At 39.6% G+C, this 21,832-nt stretch overlaps 1 protein-coding gene across 3 annotated transcripts in view; it reads left to right on the top strand.

The window, feature by feature from the left end:
* CDK6 (cyclin dependent kinase 6) overlaps positions 1-21,832 on the top strand; it is a 127,630-nt gene that overhangs the window by 94,140 nt on the left and 11,658 nt on the right. For all 3 annotated transcript variants that reach the window (XM_063323884.1, XM_063323886.1, XM_063323885.1), the window contains exon 5: positions 3,132-3,241. In XM_063323884.1, coding sequence (XP_063179954.1) covers positions 3,132-3,241 — 110 coding nt within the window. The remainder of the gene's footprint in view (positions 1-3,131; positions 3,242-21,832) is intronic.

The following is a 21,832-nucleotide window of genomic DNA, read 5'->3' as shown; positions in this document are numbered from 1 at the left end:
CTTATCTGCAAATGTTAATGGAATGTCCACAAATATTTTCTTGGTTTCTATGGTAAGAGAAAGAGAGTGTGAAACTCTGTCAAAACCACTGCATCATCTGCATCATCCTGTGCTTTTCAGGAGACGACCCTGACCACTAGAGGAGTCATCTGTGGCACTATTTGTGTGCAAACTGACATTTAGTACATTTTGATCCCTTTCAGATTCACATTTTGAAATACAAACTTGCATATGACAAACCATAAAGGTTACTTGGTCACTTTTATAATTACACAGTAATGACAGAGTATATCAAAACAGCTCAACACAGATTACTTACTCTCTGACTATAAAGCAATCCGGCATTTGCTGGAATTTAGCTGTAAGACTTTGGAAATAACTTCTTTTAAAGGTTTAAGTTTCTGAATTACTCAGAAAAAAAAATCTCCTGGTCCCCTGTGTACGCATGCATGGATCGTAGCAGGGTGCAAACGCCTGGGGAACTGTGCCAGTAAGTGGTCACGTGGGAGAAGCAGCTAATATGCTGCACGCTTCCGCAGCCTTCCGAAAACAGCACTGTTCCCCCTGAGCGAGCACCCAGCGACCGGCCACGAGCTACGATACTCCTCTCAGGAAAGGCGCAGCTGTCCTGTGCCCCATGTCCTTGGAAAAGGGACTTCAGTTTGGGGCATACATTGTCAGAAGTATTCAAGCTGTCTCACAACCATGCATCCCCCCAGTCCTTTGCCTGTGGGAGTGCATAGCCTTAGTGTGGCAGGGCTGGTGGGGCTGGGAAAAATAAAACACCCTTCCACTCTGTGTGAGAAGGGTTGTGTGGATCTCAAACCAGGAATAGTGAGGTTTGGTGATATTCCTGCAGATCAGAGATCACACAGCTTTTGCTCCTGACACTGCACCCTGCCATTGACAAACAATAATGGATTGAAATTGTTATATCTAATTTCTCAAAGCAACGATTCCTCAATAAGCTTTTCCATGAATGTCCTGGGAGACTAAAAGTGCAGATCAGTTTGAGAAGTATTTCTGCATCAGGAAAAATGTGTATGTGTTTTAAGAGGTATTCTATCTGGTTCAGATTGGGCAACTCCAGTAAAAATCCCTAACCTCCAGTTACATTTGTCATCTTCCCCTGGCGCAAATGTCTGAAGAAACTTTTCTGGGTTTTATAGAGAGAAATATTTTGGAAAAGCGTCACTGGTATGGTAGCAAATCAGGAACAAGACAGATGTAGTTAAATAATGCCCAACTTCCACACGGGAATCTGTTTCTGTGGACAGGTATCTGGACATCTAGCTTGCCAGTGCAGTACTTTGCACTGTGTTATTGAACTGTTTCAAAGACAAATTTTATGAATAGACATCAAAGTGTTTAAGAGGACTGTTAGCAAATATGACCACTTGTGCAAATATCCGTGAACCTCCCTTCAATAGCCATTCAGTAGTTCCAAAGGCTGTCAGGGCATGTAATGATTGTAATAAATGTTGTATTTGCTTTTGTTTCAGCTGGCTTTGACCAGCAAATTCGGCTGATTACTTCCATTGTTATTTTTGCTTAGAAGACAATTATATTGTTATCATTAAAAAACCCCACTCGTCTTACACATTTCTTTGTACTGGTCTTGAAATTCAGAACTCACTATCCTAGTTAACATAATTTTTAAAATTATTTTCATTCTTATCTTTGCACTTGGGTTTTTTTCAGTGTGTTTGCTTTGTTCTATGCTCCTCCTGAATGCTGCATCTCCCACCTTTGTGTTTGTTGGAGAAACAAACCAATAATTGTTGAGACCCTCCCTGCCCCCAGATTGATAGTCAGAGGTTTAAATTATAGCACGCTCTAAGAAAATATTGATATTTAGCTGATGATCTTGTGTTGTTATGGCTGGATTATAACTGCATTCAGGAGTGAGAAACTCCTGTGGCTCTGAGATTATATTCTAGCAACATAAAAGCTCACACAGGACTCTGAAGAAGCTCCTTGTGTTCTTCTGTAAATAGACTGAAGATACAGTCAGCCTCATCTGTATTTAGTCTACTTGTGGGAAACAAAAGGATAAATATAAACTGTCCCATCTCTGTTGTGGGTCCAATGTGCAGGACTCATCAAAGTACATCGATGGAGCAGTGCCAGTAAAATTCCCACTGGGTCCCTACAACTTGTTGCGACATGACCACCAGGACAAGAACAGCCTAAAAGCAGATGCTTTACGGGCGTATGTTCCTGGGAAAGGGTGTATCATTTGGAAATAAATTGTGAGAGAAGTTAGTGCTGGTCCAACCAGCAGCACATGAGCAGAGACAGTCATACAACTAAAAAGGTCAGAAATCTGCCAGGGGTCCCTGTGCTGCATTGCTTAGTTGAAAACTGACATTTTATGGTATCTCTGTGTGCGAGGAAACCACAGTGGACAGCCTTTGGTAAGGGGCAGCTTTGAGGAGGGTTTGACTTAATCTGTATCCAACTGAAAAAATATAAGTTATAATTTCTTCAGTTCAACATGAAGAGAGAACTTTTGAGACAGGTCAGACACGTTTACCCAGGTTGGCCCATACTCTTGAGCTAACTCCATTTCTTTTACAAAAAGTAATACATAAACTATGAAGGGCTTAGGACAGACAAGGGCTGTTTTGTCCTGTGGGTAAACCCACAGTATTCCCTAGTTTATTCTTTTCCAGTTTGGTGACTACATCTAAGGGATCCACAAAAGTTGTTTAAGAAAAGCAGGTCTTGTTCAGTAGACTCATATTTCCTCTATGGAGAGTTCAGATGTCCACTGGAAAGTGTTTGGGGTCTGTACATTGCAAAAGCATCAAAGCATTGTTCTGGTAGCGTGCTGTGATACTGTGATCTCACACCAATGCTCTACTCTGACATTGTATTTTTGTGGTACCCTGAACCGCACTGTTCTTGACAAGAAGTGGCCTCACTTCCCAACTCGTCACCACTGCAGCTATCCATACTGAGATTTTCCATCGAGGACCTTTTCCTATGCGCTGGCCAAACCAGTTTGCCCTGATCTGTGAGATTTTACACTTTGGATTAAACTAAATGGGAGCTGTATATACAACACTTAGGAGGTTGCAATTGTGTAGCTAAACGTGCTGTCTCTTACGTTCCTTTTTGTTTTACAGGTTGTTACTTTGTGGTATAGAGCTCCTGAAGTTTTGCTTCAGTCCAGCTATGCAACACCAGTTGATCTTTGGAGCGTTGGCTGCATATTTGCAGAAATGTTCCGTCGAAAGTAAGAAATACAGTTTTATTTTCTTCATGTTTTTCATTTGAAATTTGAAAAAATGTGCAGTTATGTCTGGGACAATACCAGACATACAATACAATACAATACCTTTAATTGGAAAGGCCTGATAGGATGTTTTATTTGCAGCATAAAATGTAAAAACCATTGCGAATTCATACTTGATGCCATCTTGGAGTCTTTCTTTTTTGATGGGGGTATGCCTCAGCTCTTGGTAAAGCCTGTATGAGCATTGTTGTATTCCTGTTACACCTGAATCCTAAATCATCCTGCAGATGAAAGTGGGCTAGAGAGGCTGTTGATCAATTTGAGTAAAGCTGCATTCTGGAAAGGATTTAGCCTGAGGAAGGCAGGGCACGGTGGTCAGCAGATTATTCTTGTGCTGGAGTTTGTGTATTGGAGCATCAGGTGTTTGCTTGTAGCCCCTCTTGGTATTTTTGACATCTCAGAAATCACTGTAAAGTTGATTTCTAGAGGTAGGAAACAGAGGTAGGATTTTTTTAAGAATAGGCTATTTAGCCTGAGTGTAGGGTAACAGAGACAGTTAAATGTAGTCCAAAAAAGCCAGATAAAAGATTTTTTTTGACCGATTCAATTAAATTGGCTGTCAGAACTGTCTTACTACAAAATATTACATCTGGATGCAGATGAGTTGTGAATTCAAGAAGAACGCTTGTGTACTGGTCTTTCCCCATGGGAGGACACTAGTATGGAGGTTGTACCATGTAGGGGGTGGAGAGGAACAAACCCCCAAGAACCTTAACAAGGTAAATCTGTCTCAATATTAACCAAATCACATGCATTTTTGTTGAGTTTACTGCAAAAAGTGCATGTTGGCATCACCTGGGTGATCTCCATGTAGAAACTGTATAGCATTTTGTAACATTACTGTGAAATCAAAGAATATACGTGAAGAAAATAAGAAAGAAAATGATAGACTGGATGGCCAAAAAAACTAAAATGAATACAATTTAAAAGGAGAAGCCATACTGCAAGGACCTTGAGAAACATTTAATTTATACAATGTGAAGTTCAAAACACTAATTGACGTCTTGCAAAATAACTCCGGGATTCTACTACTTATTAATGTTAGTATATGGAAAAATAATTTTTCTTGGGCTTCTTGCCTGGTCAAATGGCCTGGGTAGAATTATTATACTCCACCCTCTATGTCTCTGACTCAGAAATGAGGTCAGAAAATGAGAGAAAAAAAGAATGTGGAGTTTAGGAGTATCAATTAAACCCTCCATTGCAAACTTTTAAAGACTTAGTCTTATCCCATATACTGCCAGGTTCACAATAGCATTTAGCCATTGATGTTTTTTTCTGATTTAAGTAGCAGAATCAACACCTTCATTTTAGCATTTGCAGTAAGAGTGATACAGAACAAATGACTGATCACAGAACTTTATTACATGCTCAAAACTCTCATCTTTTTCTCATTTAATTTGCAGTATTCTGACAGACGCAAAATATTGCCGTATACAAACACCACCAATTTAATTTTATTTTTCCCTTTATGATGTATGAGCCTCACTGACCCTCCAAATCCAACATGGTAAATTAAATTAGGGACAGTTAAATTTTCTACTTGTTTACGAATGCAAATATTACATTAATATTACAAAATCAGAGACTTTTTTTTAAATGGAAATGAGATCTGACTTGAAGCAGAGTTTGATAAAACCAGGACTTCTCTTATTCTTGCCAAGTGCAGGGTCAGTCTGACATTCTCAGTCCTAAATTTGGGAGACTGTCAAAAACTGTAGAGGTCAGGAATCTGCCAAGTCTGTATGTACTATGTTGTTTCATTGGAACCAATATGACTTTCACATACTTCAGTATACAAGCGTGATTTGGAAGACCTCATTGCCATAAAGCTACAGTGAACAGCATTGAATGCTATCTCCATGGACTGTTGTATTGGGTTAATGTTGCAATACTCTCTGTATGATATATGTTGTCTTTCTGATTCTCTTGATGGATTGCAAAAGAAAACCCATGTTACTGTGACCTTGGTAGCAATAAACTGTAAAATTTTGCAAACTCCATGGATTATTTCCAAAAGATTGAATAAATGCAACAGCTATTTCTGCTGGAAAATGGTGGTGCCCTTGGGTAATCACCCATCTGAGTTTCCACTGGTGTTGATAGGATAAGTGTATGAGAATGAAGCTAAAGCTTAGAAGTAGATGCTGGTTTGACATCAAGACACCCTTTTCTTTTTACTGTCTTACTGGGTACTCGTTGCCTTCTTTCCCTACTCTCTTTTGCTTTCTCCTTGAAAGATTTTAAAGCTCTGTTATTTTTAAGAAATGTACTGAGACTCCTCTGGTCTTTTTTGTATCATGGAGACTTCACTGGAAAGGATTGGGAAATAAAACAGTACACAGCATCACAAAATATATCAGAATCCTGTTTATGACAAGAAGACGTTTGACAGTTTTAGTTTGCTAGAATATAGTTTTGTAGGCTGTTACAAACAAAGTCAGGGTGCTGTACGTTTGGACAAGTATAGGAGAGAGGTTAGCGCTGTATGAATGGTCCAGTCCCTATGTTACAGATTGCTATGTCTCTAAGTGAAAGGCACCTCAATTAATTTAAATCACCCTTAATCCAAAACAGTTTAAGACAAACGCAAACAAAGTATTTGTTTAAGAAATAGATACAAAATACACAAAAGTGTATAAAGGAATTCATAGACACAATAAAATAAAATAAATATATCTTTGTCTAGATGTACCTAGAGTAAATTTGAACATTTTTGTCATCTTGGCTGATTCAGCTAAACAAATTACACTTCTCAGCTGAGGACGATGGTCCTCCTGCAATCTGAAGTTTGTATAAAGTCATAGCTATATTTAAGACATGCACATTTTAATTATGGTGCAGTTTTGTAGGCTTCTGCATACATAAACACATAAAGGTTGTATCCAGAAACCACTCACATGGATTCCCAAGGTTCCTACTCTACTTACAGATCAGCAATAAATTGCTCCATAGTCAGGTGTATGTGTTATGTATACAGAAGCTATTCTGATTTGTGCATCGTTTTCTGTCCATGTGCACTGCTGATGAGAGCACCTCCAAATAAAGCATTACTTGAAAATTTCCTCATATGGTAGATTCAATTTTAAAATTTCCATTCTAGTTAAGTAGGTTGCAGTGACTTTAGACACATTTGGATGGACTGTCCTTATCTAACGAAAGCGTAAACGTATTTGTCACAGTGACTGTTTCCTTTGTGATTCAGAAGCTATGGTGCATTGATAATAATAACTAGTAAGGCAAATTGTAAGGTGTGCTGTGGCTTGCAACGATATCACAGAATCCTTCAGAGATACAGCTGGCAGGACTGACAGGGGCCCGATGGCATGGGGGCATCCTTTGGCACAGCAGCTTTTTTTTTTTTTTTAACATTTAGGTAAAAATAAGGATTACTTATAAAAAGGGTTTCACTCTGAGGCTGAGCATTTTCCTGGCTAGTAGGAAAGGGCCTTGTACCTCCTACTCAGTCAATAAGTCATTAAAGAGAAAGGCAATCATGGGAGTAGCATCCACTTCTGTCTAGATACATGAAACTCTTCCAGCTGGCTCAAGGACTGCGGACGGCTCCAAAGCAGGAAGCCATGACCAGTGTTTTAGGGGAAGAAAGGAATGTCTTTCTTTTTACTTGGATTAGGTAATACTTAATCAAGGTGAATAAGTGTGAGAGGGAAAGACTGGAATCTGAATCTGGGTGAAATGATCTATAAAAGAAACCAGGGATCACCGGTCTTGGACTCTCTTCTGAGTAGGCAGTCTTGAGAAAAAATGTGGAAAAGTTTCAGTGCTTAGTGTATCTATACATGCCCAGTCTTCAAAACCACAATCCTATATGATTTCAATCCTGCACAGACTAGGGTATATGTGGGACTAATGAGTCAGATATATATATGAAAAAAATATATATAATAATTCCAGCTAGGCAAGTTTAACTATAATATTGCACAAGCAACTGAGTTTGACTTTCTTTGTAGTAAATACAGAGCTAATAATCATCAGAAGAGACCATCGGTTTTTGTAGCCTATGTTATATTCATAGCCCAATCAAGCTGAAGAAGTCATACATTTGAGAGTGGCCAGTGTTGTGACTGCACATGCAAACATTACAGGTACCAATTCAAACCCAAAACTTGAAAGTCAGTCCTGTCCCAAAACCTTTTCCACCTCCCAAAACCAAAACAGTATTATATCAGTGCCCCAAGCGTCATCCAGACAAGAGGGAAATTAATTCCATGCACATGGGCTTCTTACTGAGACCGTTCGTGCACCAGTTCCATGGTGTTTTAATCAGCCTGCTGTTGGTAAGATCATCGGTCCCAGAATTTCATCAGCCGCAAGATTGGCACAAATAGCATGAGGTTATTATTTATTCATTTTTAAACATTAAATCATGATTTTAGCAGTTTCCTCATTTTTCAACTTACTCTGCCAGCTCCTACTATATGTGAGACAGTGACTGCATTACCAGCCATGCTTGGAAACTGTAGCAGCAGATAAGAGATTTCTGACTCTACTAAAATACCTACGGCAGTACAAGTTCCCTGGTGGGCACAAACAATGAACGTGGGGAAACAAGCTATAGGCATATAAGTCATCTTTCAATGGTATAAATTTGCCCAATTAGATGAGATACATCATTGTGTGTAGAAAAGCCATGAGCCCAGGACTTTGTTGCTCTAGTAATGTATACAGATGTGATAAAATCAAAGATTAGAGCCTCGTCTGGTGATCAGGCTCTGATACGAGCACTGTATTTGGGACCTGCAGGCTGCCTTTAATTATAAAACGTTTAACAGGTTTAAAAAAACTAGCAATATACCCATATTCATTCTTAGATACAATGTCTTGCAATATAGAGTAATTGTAAACCATGTTTCACACTAAAATAAAGTAAATCTTGATTCCCCTTTCCAAACAAGCCATAGGTTAGTAGTAGAGTTTGAAATGCAGCCGTCAGATCCATTGCATGTATTTTTTCTGTGTCAGCTCCAGAACCAGGTGGTAGGATAGGTCTGTGGAAGGAAATGCAGCACCCACCTGCCCCTGGATTCCACCTCTACTTGTAAGCAAGGGAAGAGCAGTCGGCTCTGCAGCTTGAGTTTCAGTTAATGCTTTGTGGGATAAATATGGTCAAGTGGTTGCAGAAGAAAATAGCCAAGTGTAACAGAAACACCTGTTTTTAAGCTGTCTCCAAAACCTGAAGCTGGATAGGAAAGAAGTTCGAACTTCTGTCACTAAGTGAAAAAGAATAACTCTTTTTAGCTGGATCATGTGGTAAAGTCTTGGCTTCACTGCGATCGTTGTTGAAATTAACCCTGACTTCAAAGGGGATTGTAACCTCTCTAGAAACAATTCAGTGCGACAGAGTGGCACAAAGCGTGGTGGAGCTAATCTCTGTTGATGTGCGTAGTACAGCACTCGGTCAGAGTGATCACTGTGAAAGACCGTTTTGCCAACAGGCAAGAAGAGGGCATTGCATAGTGCATTCCTTGCACTTCTTTCAGTGATCCTGTACAAGCTCTCAGTTGTCTTATCTGTGAAATAGACAGGTAACTCCCAGAGACTGTGAGGCTTTCATTCAAAATAAGGGTTGCAATGTTTGTGGGAGATATGAAGAACTGTCAGTTGAAGAACTGAGGCTGGAATTCGCAGTATCTCTCTTCTGGTCTTCGTGGGACTGTGTAGCACAAGCAAAAGTGTGTTCAAGCTAAATTTGTAAGAATTCAAGCCTCTCTGCTAGTATGATTGTACAAAAAAAAGGCAGTTTCAAAGGAAATCAGGCCATGAGTATGTGAGCTACTGTATGCATGTGCTTATCCAAAGTAGCAGGTATATACTCCCATTTGTTACCAGTAGGCAATTAAGTGATAACTTGTAACAGAGCCTACAGGTTCTCTGGTGCTTTGAATGGGACAGGCAGCTTTTGTCTTGGAAGAGATCTGCAGGCCAGTTCATCCTCGAGTCTGTGCTGCTAACTAGCATCAGTTTCATCATAGGCTCATTTGGTCTGAATTAGCTGTTCCTATAGGTGCTAATCTCTCACAGATGTATTCTGTTAAGGTTGCACTTTGAAAAAATTAGATATACATCTGGCAACGTATGTTCAACAGCAGAATCACAGGTTCTCAACTGCCTAAGCATGTTCTTCATCTGGAGAATGAAGCAGAGACGGCAGTGGGCTTTGGGGAAAGTGATTCATAGAAATTCTGCTATTGCGGAGAATTGCTTGGAAATTTGAAGTACTGTGTCCTCTACTCCAGACATACCCTGGGTTAGTCATTCCTCGTGATGAGTTCCTTTGCTGTTGAATGGTCTTGAGGAACAGACAATGAATCCATAACTTTGCAAATGCATACCTTGGGGGAGGATTTATCTGTACTAAGTGACCCTCACTTTAAATTAAGTAACAGTATGTCATAGCTTAAAAATGTTTTCCATTGATATGGTCAATTATCCAAAGCACTGGGGAGAGCAAAAACATTTGTTTAAAGCCTGTAATCAACAGTAAAGAATCATATACTAGAACATTAGCAGCAAAATACACGCAATTTAATATGGAACTTGTTTTTCTAAGTACAGTACAGATTCTTGCCATAGCCCAAGTGCATCAGTGCAGGCAAAGGTGTGACTGAAGATACTTTGGTTTGGATAGGATAAGAAGAGAGAGACCATATATTCATATAACACACCATAAACAAAACTCTGTCTCAAACTGAAATCAATGGATAAACTTAGCATGATTTATGTAGGGTAGGAAATCATGGAAAAATCACCAGGATTTCTGTAGGGAAGGATTATATTCCTTGTCCTTTTAAAATTATCTTTATGGAGTTGTTTTGCACACTGCTAAGGATTGTCACCAAACCAGGTTTTTAATTTCTTGCTATGTGTATGGATATTACAGATGAAATCCTGGTCATACGGAACACAAGAGAAAGAAAGTCAGCCTTTCTGCACATACAAGAATAGTACCATGAACAGTCTGAAAAGAGACTCTAAAGATAATAGAGACTCTAAAATATGAATAGTGCCATGTAAGGAGTTGTAAGGCACACTTCTATGACAGAGCTTTGTCTCATTTCAGGTGCATTTTATTTCTTTGTCAGTTATTTTCCTGTGCTTCAGCATATCTGATCATTTAGTCATGACAGTTTTAAGTGGACATGGTAGCTATGCAGAAGTAGGAATATTTTGCTTTGCGTACTAGATCCCGTATTGCTCCAAACAGTAAAGTTTGTACCTTTTTTTCAGCTCTTAGCTTAACCCTCCCTTTTTGTGCTTTGTTCTCTTATTTTCAACACATTTCTGAAATGCCTTTCAAAAGCAGAGAGAGAAGAGAGCTGTAATATATTTTCAAGTCCTTTTTATTTTGGAAAGACAAGAGAAATAGAGGGAGCAGAAGGGGAATCCGTGAAAAAAAAAAAAAGGATGTAAGGATGTATAACTGGATATTGTGAGGGAAGGTATAATAAAACCAAGACAGCAGAGGCATCTGGGCAGAAAGCAACTGAGTAAATACAGCCATGAATGCTGCTTATAAGTTGAGTTTTCCACATAAACTGGCAAACATCTTAAATGTGGTTTAAGAGAGAGCTGTTCTCTTTATCATGCAGCAATTTTAAACACAGACTTTGCAATCATATTATCTGGTGTTTTCCAGGGAACCTTAAACCAACATATCTAGTGGACCAAGAGCTCGAAAGTGTAATCATTCACTTGTCTGCTTGCTCACAGTTAGATTTTGGTAGCAGGAAAACTAAAACAACAACCTTTTTTTTTTTTCCTTTTCTGTTTTGTCTTTGTTTTAACAAGTGAAGGTGGATGTTGCAGCTTAGAACTGTAAAAGCTACACAGCTTGATTTGCAACCTTTGAACCAAGGTACTGTACAGTTCTGGCCTGAGTTTGTTTTTGCCATTTTTGGAAATTATCTTGTTTTCTTACAAGAATGATTTAAGTTGCAAGTGCCATAAAAGTTCACCACAGTCCAGACCAACTGTACTGGGAGAAGGTTCGTTCCTTGGAAAGATCTTGTCAGCGTTCAAAATTCTGTGCTTTGCACTTTTCCTCCTTTATTCTTCTGCCATTCATGTGCATATGGGTGTGTGGGAGGCTGATGGTTTTTCCAAACCAGACCTAATAAAATAGGATTTTTCCTTCCTCCCCAGATAGGTGGCCAGCCTATTACAAAGATTTTTTTTCAAGCATTTTTTAGGTTGAATGGACCCAAGCCACAATTTAGCTTAGTGACCTTAGTGATCTGATGGAACAGCAATGACATTTTGCTTCAAACTTAACTAACAAAGGAAGGCAGAAGACTGCACTTGTTCATGTTATTCCAGTTTTTGGATAAGCAGGATTGTTTCCTGTTTAATCTGACCTCAGAAGCAGGACTCCCATTGGCTTGGGGCAGAGGACAAACAGATATTAATGGAGAGAAGGGCAAACAGTCAGAATAATACCACTAATTATTGAGTATAAAATAGATGTGAGTTTCCAAGACAGCATCATCCCATTAAAAGTAAATATCATGTTGTTTTTCAGCTCACATATTCCCTCAAGCCTTTTCTAGCTGATACCTTTCTAAGCGTCTACAGTTGGGCTGATTGATAGCCGTTAGTCAAATCCAGTAACTATCGGTCTGTGGTTGGAGATGAGTGTTAAGTGAGTCCAGGCCATTCACTTGTGGTTTTCCTTCTAGTTTCCAGCTGTGCCAGACTTTCAGTCAGAGGAATAGATCTGTTGGTAAGGGAAACCGTTGATAAACCATAGAAACCAAAAACTGTCACTACCCATGACAAAAAAACAGAAGGGAACCTTCAGGCAGGGGTAAGAAGACCCGCAGAGGCAGTGTTAGCTGACTGAGTTTAATTTGACTGTTAAGTTCAGGTGTGGGGTCATGTCAGGCCAGGCAGTAGCCAAAGAACTGGGGCTGGGTGGCTCCGGGCTGGCAGCCGGCGGCCACACACAGTTCAAGCCCAGTGGGAGCTAATGAGAGAGCTCCCCTCCTGGAAAGCTTCCTGTAGCTTCTTCATGTGCAGGTGGCACAGAACTAGTCTGAAATCACCCTGAACATGTCACCCTTAAAAAAATATACATTCCTTAGAGGGGTGATATTCCAATCTGCATTAGCCTGATTCGATATTCCAGTCTGAATTAGCCTGGCCAGAGGTCAGAGGAAAAGACCTTGTGGCTAGGAGAAAGACCACAACATGTCAGTCATGATGTAGATACTTGCAAGTCCTTGGTATTAACATCGTAGCATTTGTAATGGATTTTTGGAAATGCAACTAGCAGCAGAAATGCCTGGCTGGCTCGTGCTGAGCTGTGCTCGGCACAGCTGCCAGCCAGTTGATGTGAAGGTGCACCACCTTTGTGTCTCCTGGAGTGTCTCAAAGACAAGTTCATTCCTGGGATAAGCCAGAGCAGCCTGAGGGCTGCTTTGATGGTATCCCCAGCTGCAGATGGCTTTCAGCGATCGCTCCACCAGCCAGAGAAGAGGAGAGAAGCAGAGCAATGTTACCCCTGCCCCTTCCTCTCCAGCCCGGAGAGGGATCGCCAGCTGTAAGCTGCCCAAAGACTTTCCTTTTGAAAGGGTCTCCTGGCTCTTTCACACAGCTTCCCTCTTCAGGAACTTGGCTGAGGGTGGCTTTGCTTTTTGCCTAGAGTTTGGCCGGGGGAAGCTCTGTGTACTTTTGTTTGACTCGTAATAGAACTAAACATTGTTTTTATTTACTTTTCTCTTTCATAAGAAAATGGCTACAAAAAGGTATTTAAACTCCAAGTGGGTGTATGGGATCCTTTCCTGGACACTGGTGCACTCCAGAGAGGGGGCAGAAAGACTAGATTTTAGCTGTGGCTCATGTTGCTGAGCTCCCAAGTGTGGGGTTTTTCCAAACTGAGTGTCTATTCAGAAATTTTGATCTGGGCAACTTTATTGATTTTTTTGTATTTGATTGGCCAGAAAAGAAATCTAATAATTAGCTGCCATTGGTCAGTTTTAAAAACAGTATGTCATAGTTCAGAAGTATATAGGACAAATCGGTCTCACATTTGTGTCTTTTCTTTTCAACAGCTTTGCGCTAGCACTTCTCCATATTCAGGTTATCACCAAAGCTGTTAGATGTTCTTTACATCTAAAAAAAAACCATAAATCTGCATGGGACAAATAGAAAGTGCACCTAAAGGAACAAGACAACAGCAGGAGTTTAAAAACAGCTAAGGACAGCGGAGCAAAACATAACAGCTTTCTGAAACGTTGTACTACTATGTATCAAGTAAATAATTGGCTGTGAGAGGAAAGCTCAAAATGTCAGAGAAAGCAAAAGGAAGGCTGATATTTAGATTTCTGGAAAACCATTTCTCCAAAGGAATCGCAGTGCCCAGAGGCAGCTCCCCACTGCCTTTGTGGAAGAGCTTACCTATGCCACAGGGTTCAGACCGCTGCAGAGAACTTGCCAGCTGGTCTGGGAGTCTGTGCTTTGAATGTAGCTGCAGATGTCAAAGACCCAGATAGAGACCGAATTTGGGGAGGAAGGGAAGTGGCCACAGCCTCTCCTGCATGTGCATGCTGACTGCCACAGAGCAGCACACGTGGTATCCACATGTGGCTGGAGCTGCCTTTGCCATCAGTCCTCGGGGTCCTGCTGTTGGCTGTGTGCTCAAAAATAGAGAAGAGGCATGGCAGGGTACAGCTCACACTAGTTCCTGTCACTTCTTCCTTTGAAGCCGCAGTTCGCCTTGTGATATGAATGCACGTGTTGTTGCCTTGCTTCTAATTTTTGTTTGCACAGTGCCTGTGGCACTGCCATCACATTCTCTTGCATGGTCTGCTTGACCTGCCAACATCCTGGCCCTGTACAAATGAGTCCGTGTGAGACACAGCCACCATGGTATGCTGACTCTGCTAGAGACAGAGCCAGGATTTGACAAGTCGAGAGCTCTTGATGTCAACATGTGACATGCCTGGCTGCCCTCTTACGCTAGCGGCATGCTTCATTTTGCAGTATTTGAGGAAACAGCAGTCTGGCTATGCGTGGTCAAACCATATGACTTCTTCCAGAAACTCATGCATAATGTGCTCAGCTTTCCTTTTATAGATGCACTGAACGCGTACCATCCGGAAGCAACTCTAAGACAATCTCTGATGCTGTTTTTCTTCTTTTTTCTTAAATATTCTCCATATTCATAGCTTCTCTCCTAGCATACCCAGGTTTGTCAGTAATAAGTGCTTTTGGAATATAGACATTTGTCAAATAAGAAATTCATCCAAGAGATTACTTCATTTCCACTCATTTATTATACTGAGCCGGAATAAACTGGCATGAAGATCCAGTTACTATTGATTTTGACTGAGTCTGAATCAGTTACCTAAAGATAAATGACTCAATCAGCTATATCATCCAGAATTTGACCAACTATAGTCTATTATCAGATCATTTTTTATTAGATTATGTCCATGAAACAGGTTTTATTATTATGCCAGTACAGCTTACGCATTGTTCTATGCAATTGAATAATTTTTTAAGTGCTGCTTGTATCCAAATAATTGGAGTGCAAGCTTTCAGCATCTAAAGAAGTATATGTAGCAAGAGATTTTTCAGTAATGTTCCTATCTATAGCTGTTAAATTAAGCCTGTTTGACAGTGATGAATCATACTCTGTCGCTGTAGGAATGAAGATACTCAGTTACAACTAGATCTCATCAGACTATTAGCAATGATAGAGTACACATACGAAGTCAGAACTGTATCCTGTCTGGGTGTCCTACCCACTGAGGCACAGAATCAGACTCACTTGCTTCTTTCCTGCCTTGGAATCAGTTTTCCTTTTCTGGGAAGTAATTACAAAAGGAGAGGTAGTTGTTGCTCATCTTGTAGATCTTTTAAGAGTTTGATGGTGAGGGCACTTTGCCAGAAAGTGAGAGTGGAGTTTAAAGAAGGTCCAAACTTTTTGGTAAACTTTCCATTTTTGGCAAATACTCCAGTGACAGCTGTATGAAAAGCAAGGGATAAAATGGCTTACCATGGAAGGAAGCTTTTACTCGGTTATTCACTTACTCCAGAAGAGGATTCTGTTTTATTAATTGTAAGCAAATCAGATTATTTTTTTTCAGAAATGACAGCCAACTCCCTCTGGATGTTGGGGAATTCTATGTAGTGGACATGAACGTGGTGAACAACCTGGTGATTTGGGAACTGAAAAGTTCAAGATGTGGGGTGGCTCAAGGAGCTACAGGTGCTCAGAACTTCAGAGACTGAGGAAACATTCATTCTGTAAAGACGGAGCCGTATGTTTTTCCCATTAAAATAATGTCAAAAGCCAATAGATTTGTGCCACAGAAAACACAGAAGCAGGGCTATGTCTCAATAATGGCAAAGCAGAGTTAACAGCATAAAAGTTGTCCCAATATTAATTTTGGAAGCTTTGAAACACACAGATCTATGGCATAAAGTGTGTTAATGCTAATGCTGAAGTTGCATAGGAGAGGTGGCATCTGAGCAGTGTCGTCACCTGGAAGTTATTTTTATTTTTTTCTCTTTAATATAAGAAATTAACTTTTTCTTTTGGTCAAGATCCAAGTGGGAAAAAAAGATTTCATGTGAAATCACTAACAGCTGAACAGGATAAGTAACCAGAGAGCCCTCAATAGGTGAACTCAGATTACTAGGCACTGCCATGGGCCAGTAAATGTAAACCTTGCAGCTTCTCCAGCCTGTGTAACAGAGTGTATTGCATGGGACAAAGAATTGCTTAGGGAAAACTTATATCTAGTTTAACTGGCCTTTGAAACCTGTATCAGTTTCCCTTGCATGGTTGCTATACATAATTTCTACCCTAAATATTTATCTCAAGTTTTTCTGCAGGTGTTTATTAATTCACTGTAAGCCTGCACAGCTGCTAAAAATTAAAGTATTTTCTTCACACCATCCTTCTAATCCACTTTCATGTCTTTTGACACTCAGACTCAGCAGCTGGAGAAAAAGTTTGAAGTTGAAATTTCACCTCTGCTCACATAACAGTTTACTGCTTAGTACTGAAATGTTTTCCCTTCCTTTCTTGTCTGAAGGGTTGTAATCCCCTTTCGGAGGTTTTATTTCTGACCAAGAGTGTTTTATTACAGCTGAAGGTGATGAGACATATTAGTTGCGGGGGGGTCGGCAGTTCTTCTGATGTTTCAGGTTTATCTGAAAATTTAGAGAGGCTTAGTGCAACAGGTGCTATTAACACCCAATATGGGGGTAACAGAAGATCAAGACGTACTCAGTACCACATAGGAGCAGCTCAAGCCCCGCTGGAGAAAAAATGCAAGGATTCTTTCTCTTAGCTTGTAGTGCTTTCCGAGAGCAAAAAAAAAAACCAAACCTTTTTTTTGGGATTTTATTCTGTATTGAGAATTTTATGTTCTAGATTGTATAGAACATTTTGAATTCTATGTTTCCCTTCAAACATGGAAATTTGACATCTCTTGGAGCTCTCTTGTCTGAAGTCTCAGAGAGTGCCCGTGTGCAGCATCTGTTACCTCATCATCACTTTGTCACTGCACTACTGCAGATAACAGAAAAGATTTTATCTTTCAGATTTTTTTCTGATGCTTTTATGGTTGGGTATTTGCTTTTCTGCCTTACTCGTCCCAGCTCTAGAATTTTTTTTTTAAAGACTAGTAATTTAGTCCAATAGATGTAACATTTTATGTATAACTCATAATGATCCAACTAAAGCATCATTCATAACACTGTCCTTTCTCATGATTTTATATTACATAGAGTATAAGCTCTTTTATCTACAGGGTATACTCCAGTCTGTGAAGCTCCTTGCTTAGCATTATTGAGAGAAAAAAACCAAAACCTAGAAAACCTGGGAACACATACTTGGCTATTGATTTGATAAGTATCTTTGGGCAGATTGAATGAACCAGTACCTGTACTGTATGTGTTCCTTTTACATTAACTTGCTTCTCCTTTGGTATAGAAGAATCAGGGGGAGGTTAACAGTTAGTTTCCTTCAAATAATAATTTGGGTGCATAGACTTTCAGCTGATAGAAGACTGACAACACTGTTACACATTTGGTGAAAAAGAGTTTATTTCAAGAAAAATCAACCTAATGGCACAAAATCTTTTAGTTTAAAGCTTTACTGGGAAAGCAATCTGATTGAAAATATATTCACCTTGTGGAACATGAATTGGATGTTAATTAGAGGGCCTCAGACTTGAAAACCTATTATATATCCCCTTGATTAAAACTAGTTCCAGCGTTAGAGGCCCTGTCAGAGCAAAGTTCTTTTGAAAGGGGTTTTAGGGGTTTTAGAAAAGGGGTTTTAGACCAGTAAATATGGTAAATGTCAACTGATATGAGATCTCTCAGAGTCATCTTGACATTGCAAGAAAAGTTGTGGAACTATAAAAAATTTATCCTGTATTCTGGAAATTGTGATTTGAATAGCTTTTCACAATGAAATTGCATACAGCATAAAGGAGAAGATACTTCATGTAGAAGATTGCTTTCATTTCATTTGCATAATTGATAAAGACTAGGAACAGACTTAAACTCCCATTGCTTACCTTGAAGGTAGGTCCTTTGCTATGAAACAGGTGTTTTAAAACCACTTCTTTAAAATACAGCATCAAAGAGCACCTTCACACTGACTAGCATATGTCATTTTGGAGTGCTGTCTGCTAGATTTTTAAGCGAGGAGTAAATGATAAGCTAAATGAAAGGAGTGGTAAAAAACAGCTCTGGCATGCTCTGGAAGGAGGATTTGGATCTTTTCAAGGAAAATATGGGCAAATTTGTTCACAGGCACAAACACCTGGAGGTGAGGATTTTCCTGAGCTCTGCGCAGACACACACACGCTGCCTGAGCACAGCATCCTGCACACTGGTTTGCACCATCGCTTATGTGAGTGAAATGGAGCAGAGGGAGTCCTCTTGGCTCCTATCCATCCACATAGGACAGCCTTTATCTAACCCATAGTTCAATTATTGCCTTCAAATTCAGTTGCACAAGAAGAGCAAAGAAGCTTTGCAGTCTTAGAGAGTGCAAGTTTAGAAAGGGGATATGAAATAGATTCATGAGAGAAAAGAGAATACAGAAAACTAAACAAGGGATCACGAGAACAGCATGACCATGTTGGATTTGTCATACCAGGAGTTCTTACAGGATGCTATAGAAATGCAGAAGCTTGCAGTTTAGTTATATAATTAAACTTCAAACTGCTGACTGACAAGATAGATGTAATTTAACTATGTGCAGTGATAGGGTGGGTGTTTAACACACAAACGGTTAAATCATACTGGTAGAACTGTCAGTACGAACAAGAGGAATGCTTCTTTTTCCACTCTGAGCAGAGACCATACATTTTTTTTCCTTTCCCTTTTTCCAAGGTCAGTTGTGTACGTATTTCCAGAACTTGCTTCAAATGTCGGGACAGTTTTCAAAATGCCACTGTTATATCACGCTCCCTGAGCTGAGATAACAACTCTAAAGCCCTGGTGAAATAAACCTACAAATCTTCTGCAGAAGCAAATGTCCACAGATAAGAGAACTGTGACGTGTGTGCTGAGGGAATAAGTGAAGGACGTTCAACCTATCAAGGTTTTCCATTTCAAGAAATAGTGTTAAATGATGAATGCTGAAGCAGTTCTGCCCAGGAACAGATGAGATCTGCCCATGTTAGAGCATATCCTGGTCAAAGATAATATCTGCACTTACCTTTTGGGTTTTATATATATATATATATATGTGTGTGTATCCTTCGTTGAAGCATCTTTTTTTTCTTATAAGAGGTTGTGGAAACAGATCTCACTTGGCTTGATCCTGGGGGCATTGATGTCTGCGGTAAAGCTCCCTTTTATGTCAGTGGTGGGGGACAAGGCCCATCATTCTGTTCCAAGGCCACCTGGGACCTTGAAACACGATGCTTATATGAAAGGTGTCAAACAAATGTTAAGCACCCAGAAAAAGATCTTCCTTTGCCCAGATCCTAAGGGAGCTTTGAAGATGCTTGTATTTTCTCTCATTTATGGTCTTTCTCTTGCTTTTTGCTGTATTTTTAATCAACAACTGAATCTATACAGTAGGCTAACCCTGCTTTGATCGTAAAGCTGCACAGAGTGCCTCTGTTTGGCTTCCCTTTTACTAACATTTACCTTTCAGTTATGCATGCAAAGGGAACATGCATATCCATCTCCAGATTTCTTGTGATTTGTCCACTTTACAGCTCTGGCTCTTCCCAGACTGCCCACCTGTATGTTAAAAACCCTCCAAAAGTCCAGCATCTCCATGTAATACAATGATTTGAAGCAAAGCAGTGCAAACTTTTCATGATGAAAACCCACACTAGGAGACATTAATCTGATGAGCAATCTTAACCCCAAAGTGGATTGCCAAAATGATGCCTGATCTTTTTTTATTGTGTTCTCTCTCACTATTAATATTCTTTTCTATTTTACCTTTTACCTTCTCTTGCACACCAGTGGCTTGCAGCTTCCAGCCACATTTCTAGCAGCTTTGGACCTGTACATGAAGAGTGTCCTGGAAGCTCGCTGTACCAGCTGCGTCTTTCCCTTGTTGGGTTGTATCTACACACAGCGCAGAAAGCATCTTGCTTTCTCAGCTTAGGCAGAAATCCCATATGTTTCTTAGGAAATAGACTGTATGTGCGCTTGGGGTCAGAATGCTATCTTCAGTTTTAGAATTCATTTTAAATAGCAATGGGGAGTAAATTCAACCAGCTACAGCACTGGACGTTTGCAGTTGTTTTTCAGAAACTACCTGTTTTCCTCTGTCTGCTTCTGTCTACTGGGTGACATGAGAAACTCCAGAGAAAATAATAATTATTGCAATTCTTTTGATGCATTAGGTCTGATTCTCATAACATTTTAATACTGACAATGCACCAATCTTAGAGATGTTACTCATGAATGTAGTACTATCCTACTTGAAGAATGATAGATTTCAAGTAAAAAAATGGGCTGTTAAAGACTAAAATGAGAAACTCAAGACGACTGATCTCTTTTCTGTCAGATTTTAGATGAAGAGTATTTCCTCGGTCATAATGTTTATCTATCTCATCTTTCTTCTTGTATGTAGGAGAAGTTTCTTAAAAGTTTTGAGCAATTTGTGATCAAGTATAATGAGCCCTACATGAAGTAACTTCTTCTTATGCTGTGTCTGGCACCCACCCACACAAAGATATTATTAAAGGGAAAAGAGAGGGAGAAGTACAAAAAATGTTATGTTGAAAATGAGAACTCTGAATTGCACAACAGCTGAGGCAAGTCACTTGTGACTGGAAGTGGGTAACTGTCCAGAGCGTGCAATGTTGACAGCTGTGGCCTGTTTTCAGAGTAAATACTGTGCCATAATCATTTTACCTATCAGAAGGCCCAATGATCTTCATCTTTAAACAGTGATACATATTTTTTTCCTTTTATCTTGCCTTAGTTTCTCTTTTCATGCCTGTAGTACAGACTTGTCCAGGGGATCTGTCAAAGAGAAACAGTGGTGGGAACAAGAGTGAGGAATCAGGTCAGAAATAATCCCTCTGAATAAAGGTTTCCACAGGACAATCCAGATCATGTTATTTCTAGTCATCTCATAATTCTAGTTTTAGGTCTTATTTGTTTTTAATTCTAAAAATGAAAATATTTTCTTCATAACAAGTAACTAAGAATCTGACAAAATTATTTGCCAGCTATTCACATTTTTAATATGAAAAGAAAAAAAAAAAACAACACAATTTAAATATATCTCTGAGTCACAGACTATGTAGCTTGGCAAGTTTCCCATGGTGCGATGCAGGATTCCTTGGCAAATGTTTCTTGGCTTTAGCTTTTTTAGTTTCTTCACCATCACCTTGTTGATCTTATACACACAGACATAAAACCTCCTAGACTTTACTGCGACCTTACCAGCTTCTAAAATTCCTTATACCACTTCCATGAGCTGCTGCTATGTTCTTTCCCTTTACATTTTTCTCTCCACTGTGTCAAATTATCGTGGACTTTCTCTTTCAACACCTCCCTCATCTTGTCTAATGCCTCCAAAGCAGGAGCTACCTGTTCTTAGATTGCTGCTCTTCTTCCCAACACTTCCTTTGCCATCTCTTCAACCAGACTGTCTAAACCCTACATGCCCCAAAAGCAAGTTGTGCCTTTCGCACCCATGATGCTCTTTTCATTTTAAGGAGTTATTGTGTGACTTCAGTGAGTACATGTGGATTGGCAATGTACAGACTTTTCACTTGAGAGTATTGCACATATTCAAGTTATCCTTACTGTTTTTCTGTGATAACAAGGAAGGGAATGGGATTCCCAGCTGCTGTTGTCACCACACTGAGCAAATGAACTAGCAGAAAGAATCCAGATAGTTATTTTGGAAATTACTTCTTACAGCTCTGGAAAGACACAAGACATTGGCAACTCTAGAATTGTCATGATAGCTTTCTAATATGTTTTAGTTAGAAAGAGGATTTCTTTACTTTTTTCCCATCTTCAGTACTGTTTTTCTTCACATGACCTTTCTTACATGTG

This window comes from Chroicocephalus ridibundus, chromosome 2, assembly GCF_963924245.1.
Source record: "Chroicocephalus ridibundus chromosome 2, bChrRid1.1, whole genome shotgun sequence".
NCBI lineage: Eukaryota > Metazoa > Chordata > Aves > Charadriiformes > Laridae > Chroicocephalus > Chroicocephalus ridibundus.
This window is presented reverse-complemented; position numbering and strand designations above follow the sequence as displayed.